The 20,303-nt window shown below is 42.8% G+C and overlaps 2 protein-coding genes across 5 annotated transcripts in view; one reads left to right on the top strand and one right to left on the bottom strand.

The window, feature by feature from the left end:
- Positions 1 to 20,303, bottom strand: part of gdap2 (ganglioside induced differentiation associated protein 2) — a 358,630-nt gene that overhangs the window by 228,420 nt on the left and 109,907 nt on the right. The gene's annotated exons all lie outside the window — the stretch shown is intronic.
- man1a2 (mannosidase, alpha, class 1A, member 2) overlaps positions 1 to 20,303 on the top strand; it is an 89,093-nt gene that overhangs the window by 34,160 nt on the left and 34,630 nt on the right. For all 4 annotated transcript variants that reach the window (XM_072397425.1, XM_072397427.1, XM_072397426.1 and 1 more), the window contains exons 5-6: positions 7,579 to 7,697; positions 16,551 to 16,631. In XM_072397425.1, coding sequence (XP_072253526.1) covers positions 7,579 to 7,697; positions 16,551 to 16,631 — 200 coding nt within the window. The remainder of the gene's footprint in view (positions 1 to 7,578; positions 7,698 to 16,550; positions 16,632 to 20,303) is intronic.

Consider the following 20,303-nt stretch of genomic DNA (forward strand, 5'->3'; position numbering starts at 1 on the left):
TCAGCGCAATCTGACAAGCACGGTGGTGGAAGGCTCATGATTTGGGCTCGTTTTGCAGTCACACTGCAGTCATTGAGTTAAAGCTGGGCTGAAACTGGCTCATCTACAAGACAATGACCTCAAACACAGCAGCAAATCTACAACAGAATGACTGAAAAAGGAAAGAATCAAGGTGTTGCAGTGGTTCAGTAAAAGTCTTGACCTCAACCTGATTGAAATGCTGTGGTGGGACCTTAAAAGAGCTGCTCACAAACTAATTTCCTCAAACCTCGGTGAACTGAAACCCTTTTGTAAAGAACAATGGGCCAAAATTCCGCCACAACGATTTAAGAGACGGATAACATCCTACCCAGAAAACAGTTGCTTCAGGTTATTGCAGCTCTGTCGGTTTATCTTTGTCATTGTAATTTGAACCTTAAATTGTTCAGGTGCCTTGGAGCTTGCCTTGTCTCTCAGCTTGGCTGTAGGACAGATTTATCCAGTTGCTTGTATCATGGCTGGCCTGTGGCGGCACATGCTGTGCACAGCAATACATCACATTAATGCAGCTGCTCTGTGCAAGTTGGGAAAAAAGGACTGTTTTTGACTGTGTTCAAGGTCACACTTTTTGGATTGTTCTGTAGCTCATTTTTTAAAAAAAATCTATTTACTGAATTCCTAAAAGGATCGAGTCCACCACAGGAGCACTTAGCGATTTATTTCATGTTCATCCATGTCCATCAGCCTTCTAATTAAACCTCCCAATATACACATACTTGTCTTGGGTATCTTTACAGCCGTGGCTGTACGAAGGGGGGATTGGAGTAAAGATTTGACCGATTATCACTTCACAATGACTGCCTGAGGGGCCGGGGCCACTTCCAATGTAAGCGAGGGAGACGGAGCGAGAGTGGGAAGCAGAGATTGCCGTTTGTGGCGGGGATGAAATGCAGTTGATCCCTCACTGCGCCCCATCCCTTTTAGTTACCGTTGCTATGCTTGTCAAGCTGTCCAATGTGGCGCTACATGTTGAGCTCGCCGTGGTGATGGTTGAAGATTTGCTGGCTGAAAGTCTCTTAAGATTCTGTCTTGTGTTTTATTAACAAAAGAGGCCGGTTACTTTTGAGAACCTTCTCTGTATTTATGATATTTATCACACATTTTTATGTACCGGAAGAGGAATCGTTCCCTTGTAGCATTTTGCGTAGATTTATTCCCTTTTTTTCTTGCAAAAAGTAAATTTTTTATTTTGTTTTGTCATCCAAACTGATCAGCCTGTCATTGGAGTTATCCAACATTCAACTTCACTGGCTGATTTTCTCATTGTAACCTTTGTTTTTCATCACATTTCTTTTCTTTATTTCCTTATTTAGTAAACGCTCCATGAGCCATAGGGCTGAGAAAGCCTGTGGAGATTGTAACCTTCATGCTGTGAAGCGTCAGTGCTAACCACCGTGCACCACATGACGTATTCAATTTGCCTCGTAATTTTGCAAGTACAGTGAAGCAGTGGAAATTAGTCTATTCCTGGGGGAGGAAACTCCTTTATCAGTATCTTATACATTGTATTATTAAAATGTATGAGCCAGGATTCATCCGTTACCTTTTATATCATAATAAAACTCTTAAACCAACACTACAGAAGTTTGTGAACCCTAAAACTGACCCTTGTTGTGCACATTCCCAGGCCTGAAACTGCAGCACACCATTATGCTTCACGGTTGCTTGATGTTGACTTTACGGCCTCTTTAACAAAGAAAAAAGCACATGTGTGTAGCTGTACATGTTCAGGGCTCACGTGGAGATCATCGTCTTTAAATGGGACATGGTATCAGATAGTTTAGGATCGTAACTTCAGAAATGTCTTTCATTGTTTTTCTTGAGTTGAATCCGGCTCCCAGTGAAGCTTCGGTATCCTTTCAGGACCCTCTGTGGGGTCCTGCCTCACAGTTTCTTTTCAGATTGAACTTTGAGTCGGACTGCAGGTGCCGAATGAACAGAAGAAAATGAGCGGATTTGCCTGCTGTGGAGATCAGCAGGAATTAGCAAAAAAAACCAAACCAACAGTTTTGTTTTTCTGCCAAATATGTGAGCATGTGATGATCTGAGGGGGAGGCCACAGCACTGAATCTTTGTATGGGATACTTTGCACTTCTACCTGAGGTTATGAGGCTTGCTGTGAATGTTAAATAACTGAGCTGCTACATGGTTCAGCACGGTGCGCTCATGGTTGGTTCTGTTTGTTGGTTTTTAGGTTTTTGGTTGAATTACAGGCTCCAATCGACGTGATTTGGGTTTTGAACATACATAAACATACTGTTGGAATTTAAAGGAGTCTGTGACCTTTTTCCTCATTGAACTATCCCACAAAAGCCCCTAATTTAACATGTTGCTCATTAAACACTAAAGGACTGTCTATCTCCTCAATGAAAATGAAGACGTTGTGCTTTTTATACCCGCTTTTGCAATAACACCCTGTTGTTGAACACCATAAATCTACTTATTTGTTGGTTAACTGATCCTTTTGTGATCAGTATAATCCTGGATTGGCCTGTGGTTTTATTGTGTAATACTGGCATTTATCTAATAATGTCCCATCAAATTTGGCAGTGAAATTCAACACTTAGTTGAGATGGTCCTTTATGTTTCAACTCATTTTGTATCCCATACCCAAGCTACACCTGTCATAGTTACATTGGAGGTTATTATTGATTTCATTGTCTCCGTGTGCATGTGGCAATACCTTCGCATGTCTTTACTGTTAAACCAGCGCTGACAGCTTTGACTTGGACACCAGGCCTGGAAACAGGCTGGAGTGTAGCCAAGGAGCTCATATTGAGCGGAAGGCCCAGTCAGACCAGTCACACTCAGAGGCTGAAATCAGAACATAGCAGATGTTCAGTTCTGGTGCCAAATAAGTTGGTTACCAGTTATCAGAGAGCCAGACTGGGCTGCGTTGGCCTGGGGAGTTGACTTGGCTTTGTTTAGCACCGCTGGGCTTGTTACAAAACGGGCTGAAGTGTCACAACGGACTTGGAGCCACAGAGGAGAGCCTCTACAAAACTGCCTAGCATTCTCTAGCTATGACAGTCAATACTTTTAGTCTGACATGTTGGTACAAATGGGCTGAATACAGAAGAAAAACTGCAGGTTTCACTATCGAGATAAAAGCTGTTTCCATGGTCGCTAATAATGAATTTCTCTCATTCTCCGTGAACTGATGCACAAAATCAGTGGTATTGTTCTGACTTGAAAAGGTAAGGTGCTGTCGAAACAATGTCAGTATTAACAAAGTACTTAATAAGTATTTTGTGCTGCAGGCGTTATTTACAACTTTCTGTACAAACCGTGTTGTCTGAGAGGCCTGACGGCTGAGCTGGTACGGTGGATGTTACAACACTGCATCCAGAATTAGAATCGCCTACAAAGTGGTATTAAGTGATTTCTAAAGGCCATTTTATTTCAGACTACAAAAACACAATGTATATATTTAGAATGGACCCTTATCTCTGAGATGTAGTTGAAAATGGAGGATTTTTTTGTTTGTTGGTAACAGCTATTACAATCACATCTCACTGTTAACCTATTTTATTCTAACTTATAAGAAAGCAAAGTATAGGGTATTCCCACCTAAACCGGACAAATCAGATACATTGCAATACACAGATATATACTGTAGGTAGTTAGCTGAAGATGATAATGGGCTCCCATCATTGTTTTGTCCCATTATTGTTCGTCTAGCAGCAGGCAGAAGAAACAGCATCTGAGGTAGCTAGCACCATGATCAGATAGCCTCTTTCATAAAATGGTGCTAGCTTGCTTATATTTGACACATCTGGTTTACTAGTTAGCTAGTTACTTTATGAATATTTTTTGATTTAATAGCTTCTAGTTACACTATAACACCATAGATCAAATATATCTACCTCATAATATCATCAAAGTTGACTTGACTTTGTGTCTTTGGGCTCAAATGTGTGGTTTCAGTTGTCTGTATCTGTGTGGTGGGCTCAAAAGAGTAGCTTTAGGAGTTCAGAGTTCATCTGTGCACGTGATGGAGGAATGCACAATGCACGTAGGGCCTGGATAGTCCTGCAGTAAGTACTGTGCTTGTGATTGAGGAATAGCATTGATACTCGACTGTATATGCGTCAAAATGGATTGTTTAGGAAAGATTCAGCTGCAATATATTTTTACTGTAATTAAGTGCCCAACAGGAAGTGTTATTCATTTTTAAGGAGTCTCTGATTATCCTAAGAGTTTGAATAAGTGCAGCTGGACCTCTACAGTCGTTTCTGCTTATAAATACTTAAGCTGATGCAACTTGATCGGACCGATACGAGTGTGGATGCAGCTGTTGCCTCACACTCTAAAACAAAGGAAGAAAGGAGCATACACACCCACATCGTCTGCACTGATTTCATTCAAAGCCAAACCAGAAACCGTCATCTCTCATTCTGCAAGAGCCTCCAGTTTACAAGACTGGAGAATGTGGCCTGAGTAACGGTGTGATGTTTTCCAACCTCGTGTGAATTCATACCAGAGAGCGCTGAAGCCTGCCGTCTAATGCAGCTGATGCAGTGGCCAAGATGGTGGGTGTGAGTGTTGAAGGGAGAGAGAGGTGTGTGAAATTGTGATAGATGGAGGAAGGATGTTAAAGAGTGGAGTAAGAGTTCAGTGGAAGGAGAGGCGTGTGCGGTGTGAAGCGAGCCAGAGTTGAAGGAGAGTACATGTTCAGCAAAGTGTGTTGGAGTTCATCTGATGGGGACCATGTGTGCATGAGGCTGTGTTGATGAGCCCCCAAATAAACATTATTCAGGCCAATTTGTTTCAGATAAGCAGTGTCTGGCAGTCAGGAACCGCTTCATGTGATGCAGTCGGTGTGGCATGAAAGGCCGCAGAGCTCTCCGACTCTGGAGACCAGCCGCAACCGACAGTGGCAGAGAAGCACTGCGTCGGGAGATAAGGAGGCGCTGAAGGCAGGCATGAGTGCTGCTGGAGAATACAAACATTAACCCATGACAGAAAAATGCATTCGCAGAAGGGTGGAGTACTATCTGCGATCCAGGGTTTGGATAGAGCGATCAAGGCGAGATTAGGAAAAACACAGCCAGACAGTGATGGATGAGGGCGAACAGATGGTTGGGTACGAGAGGGAGGGGCCCATGGCGTGATGGGAGTGGGCTGTCTTTTACTTCAGGTGTGATCACCGTCTGTGATATAGTGAATAATAACTACCCATCCGAGGTCACGATGTTTGTAGGCAGCAAAAATAATTCAAGTAGCATCCGTTTTTTACCAAAGAAAAGTTCCAATTAATCTGTCTGGAACAAAATGTGGCTGAAGTCATGTTTTGGCCTCTGGCTGATAAACGATATAAGATTTCATTAGGTTATTAATACCAGCACACTAGGCTATGCCATCTGCTTTATAAATACTTTTACACTCTTGTTTACCACCAGGTAAATCTGAAGGAGAGTGAAAGAAGAATAAAAGTAGTTCTGGTACACATCCCTTTGGTCAGATATCGGGTAGGATTTCTTAAACATTTACTGGATCATGATAAAAGTCACTGTTTGGTGGGACCCTTAACAACTCTGTGGACGTCTGAATTGTGACCCTGACTACACGCTGCTTCTTTGAAACCACCATCAGCCATTTTGAAATAATCTTACATTGTCCATTTTGTAAAGTTCTTCCTCTTAAAAGTAACAACAGTGTCCAAAACTATCAAAGTCAAAAGGTCAGGCTGGACGTTTGCCTTCAGTCCCTAAACAGGTCGCTGATGCGGTCCGGTTCAGCTCTACTCTCCTGTGCTTCGTTGTCCGTCACCGACAGGTTGCACTACTCCACTATTTGATGCCGCGGCGGCACAAAGAAGAGACGACCCCGTGTTCGCTTGTTACATCACGCTAGACTCATCTGATTCATTTACAGCAACTTGGAAGGAAGAAGGACAGAGGAGTTATTCCAGTGTGTGAGTTAGTGACAGGCTTCATCAACTAAACTCTGGGTTTAGCTCTGGTTTTAACGTTTGAAAGGGGAGGGTGAAGTGAGCTTTCATCACTACATGATGAGATGAACTGGATTATAGCTACAGTTGGGTTCTGCTCCTTATCTGAGGGTAATTATCCTTGGATATATGGCGGTGAATGAATGGAATCACTGGCACAAAGCATGTCATACCCCGGTACCATAGGTGTTCCCATTTCAGCTATCGCTAATAGAGCCACTTCCTGTTGACGTCTTCACCACCAACAACAACAAACTCAGGCATTCAGAAAGATGGGGAACGCAGAGCGAGATGAAGCTGCGTCCCTCTCCATCTGTGATGAGCTGGTTATGGCACAAACAACGGCGCATTCTCCATCACGCTGTTTGTTTCCTTCTGACGGCGGCGACAACAACAGTAATATCGTCTCCTTCGACTTCGGGGTGACGATCGCGGTCGATCCGATCCACTGTCGTCTCCAGGCATGTTCAGTGTGTTTGGATCGAGTTATTTCAGGGTCTTAATTCGATCGCAAGTAACCCGATCCGATTCGATTTCTTGTCAGATTAAGCTGTCTACATGAACTGAATAACTCTCCCCCCCTCCAAAACAGGATGGCACTTTTCTTTTCTAAGAACAATTAACTAATTATCCATTATTGTTGGAGTGGTCTTATTCAACCGATTGTGATCATTTGCATCAAGTACTTTTCCTCTGAAAGCTTTCTCCAATGAAAGCAGGCTGGAAGACATTTTGCTGCAGTGTGTTGTTTTAATGATAATCCTGAATAGTGTAATAGTGTATCACCGTAATGGACTCGTTGCATTTGGGAGCTGTTACAGTAAACCCTTACATCACGACAATCGATAATTTTAAAAAGCCTCTGTCTTTGCCTTGGTGATGTCAGGCCATCATCAGTTCCTTGAGCCCACCTGTAGGTGATGGTGGCAGACGGGAGTTAGATGGAGGTCGTGTGGTGCAGAGGAGGGGCTCTGCTCCACCGGCAGTCGGACCAATCTGTCAAGATCCGGCAGACGGCCAGGGCATCTTGCTATCTGCTACGCCTGCCTGACTGCAGTGTATTTTTAGAGAGATTTAGAGGTTCCTGTCTGTGATGATAATACTGCTGCAGCTCCTGCGTGAAGCCAAACGCTCTCCCTTTGAATGGAGTCGCAGATAAGAAGGGACAGCGGGCAGCCTCGGGAATTCAAGTAGCGCACGCCATGTCTGATAGGAAATGAAGACGGATTTAAAGGGCTGTGCTGCTGACTTCAACGGTCAAAATGTGGCGTTAACGTGTGTGCGCTGATCTGGGTGTAAAGACAAGTCACGTAAAACGAGTCCTGTTCACGTAAAGAGAGGCTTTGGAAAGTTTGAGTACTCCATCCTGCTCTGGGTTTCATCTGAAGCTAACATGTTAACGTCACCTGATTGAATCTTAAGAATTTGACACACTTTCAGGTGTCATTCTGCTCGGTGAGGGAGTCTCCTCACAATAACAGATGCACTTTGCTCCTTACGTCTTCACCCTGTGCTTCAGTTGGACTGCCACCCCCCTTTAAATGACTCACATTAGCAGATGTATGACTGAATGAATCTCTCGGCAGGTAACTCTCAGCTCGGGGCATCCATTGTGGACGCTTTGGACACCCTGTACATCATGGGTCTGCACGACGAGTTCAAGGATGGCCAGGAGTGGATCGACCAGAACCTGGACTTCGGTGTGGTGTGTAACAACCTTCTTTGTTAAGCGAAATGTGTGAAGAAGCTTTAGTAAGAGCACAGACACGTACGTAGACTTGTATTTTGATGTATGTTTGTCAGTAGAGTGTCGTTGGTGCAACTAAATGAGTTTTTCCATAAAAGAAGCCATTAAATTGATGGGAGGTGAAATTAAGGGTAAGAGCTGCATTTTCTTTAACCATTACCGAACATAATATGTCATAATATCATCCATCCTCTCTGATGGGGCCTAATTCTATTGAAATTTATCCTAATTTATAATCTGTATGCAGCTCTGCAGCCGTCTTTACCTCCTTTTATCTCAAAAGAATCTTATTAACTCCTCTTTACAAAGATACTGAATGCACAACGAAGGCTTTTGATGATTTTTTTAAAACACATTTTTCCATACAGTAGTTACAGAGTTATGAAGACCCATTAAACTTGGATTATTCTCACTAATTTTGTCACCTGCTCCCGCTGCTTGGTGTGTCTATTCAACATGTTTTAACAGGCTTTCCACTTGTTTGTTATTTTTTCACGACCTCACCTGATCTTCCTCTGAAAAGACCTCTGATTGGCCAGAGTCTGTTGTCATGGACGATGGTTGCTATGGCCGGTTTCAGACCACTTGAATGACACTTATCCTGAAAGATGTTCATGGAATAGAAATGGCTCTCCCACTTTTAACACGAGGAGATTCAGAGATCTTATCTCGGCTTGATTCTGTTTGTGTTTATACCCGGCGTCCATCATCCTACTTTTTGTCCGTTTTCATTTCCCTCTCCTTCCTTTGGGCCTATTTTCCTCAGCCGTCTCTTTTTCCGTCACCCTTGTCCATCGGCTCTGCAGCTCTCACATAATTTATTTCCTGTTTCAATCCTTCGCCCATTACCAGCTTTCTTTCCCTCCTTTTCACCCGTCAATCACCTTTTTTTACTCTGCTCCTGCATCCTCTTACAGCCACTTTTATTTGCATTTCTTCTTCCTCTTTTCCTCATAACGTCTTTGAGGATTTAGACTTTGTCATCGGTCTCTTGTCTTTCATTACTTTAACGTCACAATCAAATTTTTCGCCATCCATCATCTGCTGTCTTTCTCTTTGTTTTATAATCTGTCCAATCTCCTCATCATTTTTCCTCCATCTTCTCTCCTTCTTCATAACAGCCTCCCTGTCCTTTGTATTTAATTTACACCCTCTCTTATCCCACCACGATCTCTTTCTTCATCCCTCCATCATCCTCATCTGTTTTTCACATTTATTCAGACCTAATAAAGCTTTCTGCTGTTCATCTATCCGCCTTTTGTTTCCCCTAAATGTCCTCCCTCCTTCAGTCCCATCTGTTCTGATCAGTTTACCCAAAATGTCCCTTCAGATCTTTCCATCCGTCTTTTCTAGGTTCTCCCTCTAGTTTCCCATCTCTTACTTTTCTACTATCACCGACGTCTGACTTCCAAGCTTGTTAGTCGCCGTGCTGAGGCAATTGTTGGGCAGCTAGTAGGCAGGCAGAGGGCAGCTAACAGTCTGACACTTGCAGGGCTAATTAACCTCAGGATCACTGTGGAAAAAAAGGAATGGAAGGACAAAATGGAGATGGAGAACTGGAGGGAGCAGAGGATGAGGGAGAAATTGGGTCTGGAGAGCAGAAGCAAGGGCAAAAAAGGAAAATAAGGCGATGCATCTGCGATAAAGGGGAAAAAGAAAAGAGACAGAAAGGCTAGTGAAGATAAATTGGAGTTTTGTTGGACTGACTGTACAATAGATGGAGGGAGAAAGATTTGAGGAGACAGAATGAACACTAAGTTATCCATCTTCTTCCAGAGGAAAAAGGCTGTTTCAGTCATAAAGAGTTTTTAAATGTTTTTAACTCATTTGTTTGCAGTTGAAGAACTCTTTTCAAATGTGTTTAAATGCAAATAAATAGTGAAGCTTGCTGCATGCTAATATGACAACAGACTCGAGGAAATGAATTAGTTGTTGCTTCTACTTTGAAAATAGGGTTTTAGCTTTTGTTTCTTTCTGTTTTTATCTGTTTAGTTAAGTTTGTTCTGTTTAAATCTTGAGCCCAAATAGCTCCCGACTGTAATCCAGAGCTTTAAAATGGATTTATGGATATTTATCTGCTACGACACCGGAAATGAGTGCTGAATGCAGAAGTTTCTTTGAATCGTGTCTCAGTGTTCAGATTTGATTTGTGAGTCTTTGATTCATGAGTAAATGATTTTTAAGGGGGGTGGGGGGTGGAAAAAAGCTAAAGCAGACAAAGGGGATTCTGTTATTGGTCTAAAAGAAAACATTTGAGTCCAAGATCTTTACCACATGAATCTTTAGAGTTTCCAAAGTAGCTGCAGATGCAGCCGGCACAATAACGTCTCTTACCTCCAACAAATTGTATGAGATTTGCACCTTAAGAAGAAGGTGGAGAGTTATGAAGTGTAAAACAAACGTGATAACAATGAGAGCTATGAGGAGAGCTGTGTGGTTACAGGGGAGGGAGGGAGGAGATTACAGGATGGAGGGAGGAGAAGAGGAAAAGGGATGAGGCTCGAAGCTCTTGTTAACAAGCTGGAGAAGGAGGGAGGTGTGTTTCTTCGTTAACAGCTCGGTTTATACTCGCTGCATTAGACGGAGGAGTCAAGCTTTGCTTTCAGCCGCTGGAATATGTCTGAAAGGTTAGGCCAGCTTAGCAGTTTGGTTCTGGCATCACTCTCACCTTTCTTCTTTTTTAACAGAAAAGGCAATTTCGCAGCTCACAAGGGGAGAATCTTTTTCAAGCCTGCTGTGGTCTGGCAGCATAATTTGCACCTAAAATGTTATTAAGCTTGGTCCTTGTGAATATCAAAGATTTGTTCGACTTAGAGGGCGAAGCCGTACCCACACTCTCTAGTTGGAGCTCCGAGGGCGGAATGAGGCCATAGTCTGGATTTCCATTTGGGAGATTAAAGACATCAGTCTTAGTCAAGTTTAATCACTTGTCTGTGCGTGCAAGAGAGGAACTTCCCAAGTGTTTCACCTAACTTAACTGCTTCTGCGTGTGTGCCGCGCCTGTTGAAGTAGGTTTAATCTTTATCGGCCTATTTCACTTTGATCAATTCATACATTTTGAATGGGACTGACTTTGAATGAGACTGGAGTTGGGATTGGTTCAGGAAAAATACTCCAGTCATGTGAAATATAAAGTGCAAACTCTTTAAGCCTGAAGGTTTTATGAGTCAAGAAGCAGTGTGTGAAAACCTAAGTCCACTCTGACTGCTACCAAAGGAATTAAGAGGGTAAGGAGCAGCCTGGTGCTGCTAATTAAAAGCACTGGATTATTGATCGTCGGCCAGCGTGAGCATCTTTTATTAAAGAAGAAGTATTGGCAGTTTGCTGGTCAGCAGCATTCAGGCGTGTGATAACTCAATGCCAAGGTGGAAGACATCAGTGATGATCTTAAGCCTGTGTGTGATTCTCGCTCATCACGGATGAAAGATGGCATACGTGAAAGGATTGTGGGGAGATGTTTGTAGCTCAAAACTGTAATTTTACAAATTTTCAAAGACCGCTGCTGTGACGGTCGTGTGATCATAGATAATCAGACATTTACTGCACTTATCCCACAGGCCTGCTGCTGAGACGAATGTCTCCTAATCAACGAACAGAAAGATTATTCACAAGTGGAAAACATTTTTACTGCTGTCAATCTTCCCGGAAGTGGACGTCCCTCCAAGTTCACCCCAAGGTCAGACAATGCTCAGAGAGACTGCAAATAACCCCAGAGCTACATCTCAGACTCTCCAGGCCTCAGTTAGCATGTTAAAGGTTAAAGTTCATGACAGCACAGTTAGAAAAAGACTGAACAAGGATGGCTTGTTTGGAAGGGCTGCAGGAGAAAGCCTCTTCTCCCTAAAAAGAACATGGCAGCACAGCTTAGGTTTGCAAAGCTGCATCTGAACAAAGCACAAGACTTCTGGAACAATGTCCTTTGGACAGACCAGAGCAAAGTGGAATGTTTGGTCCTAATGCACAGCAGCACGTTTGGAGGAAACCAAACACAGCATATCAGCACAAACACCTCATACCAGCTGTCAAGCACGGTGGTGGAGGGCTGATGATCTGGGCTGGTTCTGCAGCCACAGGACCTGGGCACCTTGCAGTCATTGAGTCCACCATGAACTCCTCTGGATACCAAAGTATTCTAGAGTCAAATGTGAGGCCATCTGTCCCACAGCTAAAGCTGGGCTGAAACTGGCTCATCAACAGGACAAAGATCCCAAACACAGCAGCAGATCTACAGCAATGTGGGAAAAAGAAAAGAATTGAGGTGTTGCAACGGTCCAGTCAGAGTCCAGACCTCAGCCTGTGGTGGGCCCTAAAGAGAGCTGTGCATGAACCAAAGTTTGCACAGGTTGAGATATTAATGTTCCTGTTTATTTGAGTTTGTTTTCCAATAAAGCTTGAATTTTAAGGACTTACTTCACTTAGAAAAGTGTTCTGAATGCAGACTCTTTTACATGTTTGTTTTAAATATTCATTTCCTAAAAACAGTTTAGTGGTTCTCATATGCCTTCACAAATTTATGCACATTTTATCTAACACCCTGCCAACACATCCTCTCCATTCAGCCACCCACCTGCTGCCACTAATCCTCCAGCATCAGCTGTGCCACTAATGAATGATTAAATAGCTGCCATGTCAGGTTGAACCAAGCAGTGAGTCATCGCCGGACTCTACGGTGTCCTGGTTGGGCCCCCGCACTGCAGCCTGCCTTTGCATGATGGATGTGTCGGCAGGAGATCAGCATCCACCACCAGACCTCAAAGTTAATAGACTCTGTTAACTATCGCATTAATAACCCTTGTAAAAGAGAGATTTTGATCAGCCGCAGAGATGGAAAGACAAATTAATTCTAGCTGTCGAGTGCACTCCCGTCCAGTTTGATTAACCTGTTTCATATATGCTCAAGCTGGAGTTCTTTCTTCAGAAGTGCTGTTGCAGTGTTACGTGCAGGAAACATTTGTGCTGCTGCGTTGTGGCACTTGATGCTCTGGTGTTTTCAGAGAGTTTTTTTGTCTTTTGGAGGCACAGAACGTGGCCCGATGAGCTTCCTCTCACAGCCATTCCCCCTCCACTCATATCGGCTCAGCCGATAGGCCGTGAGTTTGCTCGGCTCTGAGATGGTAAGTTGTTGCAGAAGTTAGCTTATTTTTTGATGAGATACCTCATCAGAAAGATACAATGATAGACCTTTAAGTTAACGTTAAGAGCCAGCGCTAATTTAATGTTTTGATTCTAAGAAGCCAGATTTTTCTTTTGTTTTAAATTGTTCTTTGGCAGTATCTCTCCAGGCTCTAGTGTTTTTTTTATGCCACTTAACACTGACCCATGAATCATTCAAACATAGAAAAGGCACCTCACTCAGGGGATGAGCCAGTGAACTCTGCACATAGCAGAGAACCTATCAAAGGAGCCATTTTAAATTGTGTCTTTAGGCACTTTGTTACTGGCAGCCTGTCACAAAGATGCATCATTTCATATTTGTTTGGTTGCATCTATGAAAACTGAACAAAGTTAACACAGTTTGACAGGCATAAAGTAAGAATTTTGCACCAACAAGGTGATTCCCAAAGAGCTGTGAGCTGAAAACTTGGCATATCTCAGCGTGGTGTGCCTCATCAGAAATGGTCTCCATGGAAGGGTGGCTGTCAGGAAGCCCTTCTTAAGGAAGGGAAACAGGGAGAAAAGGCTGAGCTATGCCAGATGACACAAGAAAATTTCAGTCTGTGCATATCTTGAGCTTGGTTTTACTCAGTCTTTATCGCCTGCCTGTGTGCTTCCACTGGGACGACTTGTCATATGAAACACTGTAGATGGTTTTATGTGACTGAGCTGATGCAAACGTGTGTTCAAATCTTTCAAATCAGTGGTTTGTGCTGCAGGCGACATGCTTTTCCTCACACATTACTTATTTTCACCACTTCTCCATCTTCATTTTCTAAGTTTCTAAGATGTCAGACCGGTTTCCTTTTTCAGTCCTCAGTCTTGTTACTTTTACTGAACATTAACTGCTCGGGTTAACTGGAAACACAAACAGAAGCTTTGCTTTTGCATGACACAGTTTAATTAGTGATGTTCACTTCGTCCAAACCCTTTTCTCTCTCTCTCTGTTTATTTAAAGCTCGTCTCTCCTGCTTTTCTGACGACGATGGGGTGCTTCGGATTTATGCGCGTCTTTTTGCTGGTGTTTTTTCAAAGACATGCGGACAGCAGTGATTAAGCTTTAAGTGCACAAAGCGCTCACACGCCAAGGAGAACAAGAGTCCACGGCAGCATTGTCTCTACATTAAAGATTTCTTCTGACCCCGTCCCTTGTTCCAGCTAAATAAACCCTGATTATGTGCAGCAGGAAGCCTATAAGACGGCTTATAAGAGGGCCAGACAGGTCTCGGTTTGTGCCTGCTGGATGTTGGTGGAGAATGAACAAAAGGTTGAAAACAGAAAGTAGAAGAAGTGAAAGCGGTCTTTATGAGCTACCTTGTAATAAAAGAACAGAATGAAATGGCTATGCAGTCCTGTTTTGTAGCCTCATAACAAAGTGATTTATTAAATCAAAGCTTATTTTTCTCTTCTGCACTCATGTGTCATTGCTGTAGTCCCCCCCCCCCCCCCCCCCCCCCCCCCCCCCCCCACTGCCCTGTCTGTGTTCACCTCATTTTTAAATCAGGGATGCTTTATTGCATCTACACCTGTAAATGACAACAGGGACTCACAGCCAGCCTGGGAGTTAGTTAGAAGGGCTCTACCTAATAAACCGGGCTTTTATGAGAGGTTTCCTTCCTTCATCGAGTTCAGCACCACAAATACAGCATCCTCCTCATTATTAGCACCCTGTTGTGTTTTTTAAATCCCTAATTTCCCCGCGATGTGCTGCACACGTGCCCTTTAAAAGCAAAATGTCTTGGTTTTTTTTGGTTTTTTTATCAAGTTGAATGCAGCCATCCACTGTTTTCTTTGTCTGTAATAGGTTATGGCTTATTATGGGTTGAGTTATTGGAAGTTTAGTTAAAATTGCAAACCTTAAAGTGGAAAAGGAGCAATTGCACACACAGGAGGTGGTGTGAGGCAAGTCCAACTCTCACAGTCTGCAAAAGCATTTTAACTGAAGGTCAACTGTGGTGTCGCTACTCTTTCACAGCGAGTGAAAAGGTAGAAGTTTCTGCAGAATCAGAGGCAAGTTGTCCCTTTTCTTTCAACAGATACCTTTGACGAACCTGAGGCCAGAATCAAACCCGCTTCAAACGGCTCACAGATCGTCAGATGGGGGGCTCGCGTTCAAAGGAAGCACACGAAGCGCACTGCCACACCACCAGACATAATACTGGAGATAAGAAAAGTATTCTGCTGGGAACATGTAGCTGTGCGAGGCAGCAATATCTGAAATGCTAAGAGGCAGAGAGAGCCAGTCGAATGAATTAAAGCAAGGCTAGATGAAGGCCCTTCATCCCCTCCTGAGTGCATTTGCTTTAAACTGATGTAATTCAGACTGTACTCTGTACTTTGGCTTCTTTCTTTCGAGAGAGGTCACATTACAGTTTGAACAACACCAGCCGGTTGAATGTATCGGGATTCAAGGTGTTCCAGCTGAGTAATCTTTTTGTATCATCCCCGATCAGAGAAGACGTCTCACATGGATATCTCAACAGTTTTAAAGCAGCAGGGCTGGCTGTCGGTGCTCATTCAGTGTACGTGAAATGGGGGGGAAAGTATATTTTGTTTCGGTTAATCCTCATTTAAAACTGTTCTGTGCAAGAAGGAAGGTTCTGGAGAACTATGCTGGCTTAACTGTAATGTCCTTTAACTGTCTGGTGCTTTAAGACACTTTAATGCTCGTAAACTGTTAAGGAGGATCATTGTGTTCCACTGACCTGATGGTGACTTAAAGATCATTTCACTTTGGTAGTTATTGTGTTTTCACTTGTTTTACAGTTTAATATTTTAACAAAGACCAAAGGCACACAAATAAGAAGGATCAGCTATAAGTAATAAGGCTACAATGACTTTTGGACTCATTTTATTGTCTTTATGTTTGATTAAACACGTCTCAGCCATCCAGGTCAAGCTAATCTTAATACTTTATAAAGAAAACGAGTTTGAGATTAAAACCATCTCAAATACTGTCCCTCTACTGTCTGACAGTCTATTTAATCTTTATCTATATGTTTAATGAGGAGAAAACAAGCAAATCTCTGAAGACCTTTGATTTTTATTGGTTATTTCCATATTAGAAAGTTCACCTACCGTCCATTCTTGTTTTCTGCCCTTGCACCTCATGTTTTCTGTTCTTTATCAGCTCGTAAAAGGCATGATCTGTCAAGCTTCTTCTCCAAAACAGGAATTTTTACCGCTGATTCCTTTGCTTTCTTCTTCTTTGTTTACCCTCTGATTGGTGCTGCTCTTCTGTGTTCCTTATCTGCTGTTCTCCTGTTAAGGACCCTCTGCGCTGACAGATACAAATGGTTCATTCAAAGCTAATAAAACACACATTTCATTTAGCTCTAAGTATCTCACCTGAACAACGTTTTTAATGATGCAATTAATAGATTTCTCTTATCTCTGTAAGAATTTTGGAGGTTTCTGTGGAGTAAGCCCCTGATGGCCATCATTGGTATTGCACTTTAAGGCTTTTTCTTATTGGCTGAACGCTTCACACACGGTGGCTTTGGTTGGATATCCTATTACAGATGTTTCTGCTCAGTCTTTTCTAGTTCACATATATGCAATTAAATTCACAAGAAGCTCATTAGGAAGACTTGAATTCAAAAGATGTTTGAATAATTCACTTATTTCCGGTGTGTTTTGTGCTCTTTGTTTTTCCAGAATGCCGAGGTGTCTGTGTTTGAAGTCAACATTCGCTTCATTGGAGGACTTTTGGCTGCGTACTACCTCTCTGGACAGGAAGTAAGTGCCTACTTCTTGTGTGTCTGCGCGGTTACGGTTTTCACTTGTCTTAGGGTTGTTGAACTCGAGCTATTGGGGGGAATGGGCTCAAGTGAGGGAGAGAAAGAAAAGGTTTCTGGGTTTTGCTGTTTTACCTGCACTGATGTGAGAAAGATGATTGGACTGAAAACTTCCAGGCTCTCATCTTGTCCCTTCTTCCCCGTATGATTTATGTTCTTCTACCCTCCCTCCTTTCGTTTTCTTTCGTTTTCTCCTTTGCTCACACGGTGGCCAGAAGGCAGACTTTGTTTCTTGGTAAAAGTTAAATCTAACCATCTATCCCCCTTTACTTTTTTATTACCATGTCTCTCTTTGTCTTTTCCATCCACTCCAGCGTTCATGTTCAGCTAAGTCTCCGTAATGGTTGGAAGTACGATCAAATATGTGCACAGAACAAGCTCTACACATACTGTAATCTCCGTTATCATTTAATTTAGGCCTTTTGGGGTCCAGCAGCAGCAACTTATTCGGCAGGTTTCACTTTCTCTCATCCAGCTCCTAAGACTGTTTAATCTTTATTTAGATAGTACTACGCTGTGTTAGAATACTGTAAATGTTTGGAGGAGATGAACAGCTTATGAATTTAGTCACTATGCAGCAGTTTGTTGTAGGTGTAATACCCCTTTAAATGAATGCTGCTACCTTTCAGAAGCTCATTTGAACTTGAAATGAGTTTGTTTCGCTCGTATAAATTGATGTCTGTCTTGTCTTGTCATTATGTTGCATGTTTATCTTCCAAGGTGATATAACAAAGAAGAGAACTTATCAGTCATGTGTTGTTTGTTTATCTAATGGCCTGAAAAGAGAAGTTTTCGACCTTCTCCCACTAATAACGCCTCGATCACTGGAAGCGCCCCGCAGACTTCGCTCCGTGTGACAGACGCAGATGTTGTGGGTTGTGTTTTCTAAACCCATAAATGCAGATTTGGCTAATTCGTTCTGAATCACAGCAGAAGCTTAAGTGCCTCAAAGGCAGAATGCCACTCTTTCTCTGCATTTTCTCCCTCCCGTTTCATCGCTCGACTCCACCTCCTCCACCCAAATGAAAGTCAGTCATTCATCCGTCAGAACAGGAGCTGTGGGTGGAGGGATACGGAGCATGGGAGGGGAGGATGGTGGAATCTGTGCGATGGGACAGTGAGGATCAGTGGGAAGTGGTTGGAGGTGATTGTTACAGCGTGGAGGATGAATGGCTGAGAGCTGATAAAAGCAAGTGAGACTCATTGTTCAGTCTCACTGGAAACGTCTTTGAGCAAGGCACTTCATCCTCCTACCGGCTGCAGATAACCAGCGGCTGAACAGATGGCTCGCTCTGGGTTTTTCTCTGAGGGAAGATACGTTTACCTGCAGTAAAAAGAAGCACTGTCCATCCCCCACAATGACACAAACTGTAAAGAAGCAGGAGGAGAAAGGTTAGATGTAGTGTTTGTACCACTTAGATGTCCGCGTTACTTTGTTTTGGAGGTTAAGAAAATAGAAACATGCTGAGAGATCTATAAAAGATAAAGAAATGGAAAGAAAGACCAGTGCAGTCAGCTTTACTGAATATATTTAGGACTTTTTCAGTGTTCCTGTTCATTTTGACGTTCGGCGTCTGGAGAACTTCCAATGCAGTGGCTCTAAAAGGGCTCTGTAACTCTTCTTAAAGTCCCTTCCTGTTGCCCGCTGCTCTACAAATAGCTTAGCTGTTAGCATCACCGTCCAGTCGTGGGGTCACGATATGAATGTCTTCATTTGTAGCTCAGTAATGAATCGCTTTGACCATCGAGTAACTCGTGTACATGGTTCAGAGGACACCTCATCTTTGGTTAGCGCAGGTGAGTATTTCACATTCAGCCCAGACTGAGACTGACAGAGAAAAGCAATGAAAGACTTTGTCTCCATTCCAGATTCACTGCAATGTGTGACTTGTTGGCTGATGTTGACATGCAGAAAGAAACTGGATGCTGTGCTCCATCCAGCCTCCAAGTGTGATATCCATCTAAATATCATCCTTTCATGTCATGGACCCACAAGATGGATTTATTTTCTTTCAGTTTGTCGTTCACAGCTATGTTACATGTACTTTTCCACGTTTCCACAGCATTGTTAACTCACTTTCCCACCATTAAAGACACTTGAACCATAACCGACAGCGAGCAGAGATAGCGACCACCTCATTTTGCATCTTTAGCTGTGGCCTAAATCACTTGCTGAGGAAGTAACGGACCGCTTCGGTGTCACTCTGAACTTCTTCATTCTTTATCAACAGCTCACTCCTGGAAACAGCTGCACCAAAGTTAATTTTTCCTTTCTAAGTTCCCCTGTTTTTGCTTCTTTCTCTCAGTTTTCTGTTCTTGCATTAGGTGTTTTCCCTAAAGCGTTCTCACCCACAGACCTACTTTTCTCTCCTTTCTCACCCTCAAAACAGTACTCAGTAGTTTTAAATTTAGCTTTTAACTCTATGTTCGGATAGGATTACTCTTCTTCTGCATGCCTTAATTGAGGTAATATATTGGTTCTCCTGTGAAGAAGAACCCGCTGTGCAAATAGATATAAATGGCTCATTCTAAGGTAATAAAAACACAACGATTCATTTAATTAATTTAGCAAAGCTCTTAGATACTTGTACGCATTTTTGGTAATGCATGTTTTTCTCATGTTTTTTTTATTGTATCACACTGAAACTGGCTGTAAATCTGCTGTGGACACACACCGCCTCAGTCAGCTGGAAGAGCAGCGATTTAACCTCGGACCAGTTATGGAAACCGTGGTAAACGCAGCCATTAACCAAACCAAAACCTTCCTGGTCCAGCAGAAAAACAGCAACCAAAGCATGATTTTTTTTTTCTGAAACAGTCCTTCTCTCACCTCATGTAGCGGTGGGTGATGTGGAGGGTTTAGGTTGCTGCTCTTTGTCCTGCAGCGCTCCGCAGACTGAGGCGATGAACGCACTGATGGAAGGTAAACGGGAAGAGGAGCTGTTCGGTCATCCGATCGCTGTATTTGGGTCAGACTGTTAACTTTAAGAATTCCTTAATGGCTGTCAAAAAGGTTATTGAGAGAGCACATATACTGTGCCTTTTTATGATGCTGAAAGTGTGATTCCTTTACCAAACAGGCACATGATTAAAATGTGCTTTTTTGCGCCACACTGAAGGAAAGCTGATGCTATCTCTCTGCTCTCTTTAAATGGACTGACTTGGCTTATGATGAACAAAACAAAACAAGTTGTTATTTGATTTGATATTTCTCTGCAATTATTGATAATTAGAGTAATTTGTACACCAATCTGTATGTGCAGAGTCCCCCTCCTCCTGTTTTTCCACGACAGCGAGTCTCTGTTCTCTCAGAAACCATAAAGTGAAGTTTTAGTCCGATTGCACAAAAGCTCCTTGTCTCAGGTTGTCTGCTCAGCCTTAGCTTGAATGTGTCCTGTTTTTTTCTGGTGAGTTGAATAAGTGTAGAGATAGCCTCGAGCGTAGTTAGCACCTTGTTGTTGTTTTCTGACCATCTCTTACTCACGTAACTAGCTTGTTATATCAGTCCCCTGCTGCAGAGACGTGTATCCTCAGTAGTAGCAACCTGCCTCAGCATCCTTTGTGATGCACTCCCCGGGAGAGCGTAGCTTTCCACCCAAGTTAGACACTGCTA

Source organism: Leuresthes tenuis, unplaced genomic scaffold (assembly GCF_036924035.1).
Source record: "Leuresthes tenuis unplaced genomic scaffold, fLeuTen1.0.hap1 SCAF_12, whole genome shotgun sequence".
NCBI classification, from domain to species: Eukaryota; Metazoa; Chordata; class Actinopteri; order Atheriniformes; family Atherinopsidae; genus Leuresthes; species Leuresthes tenuis.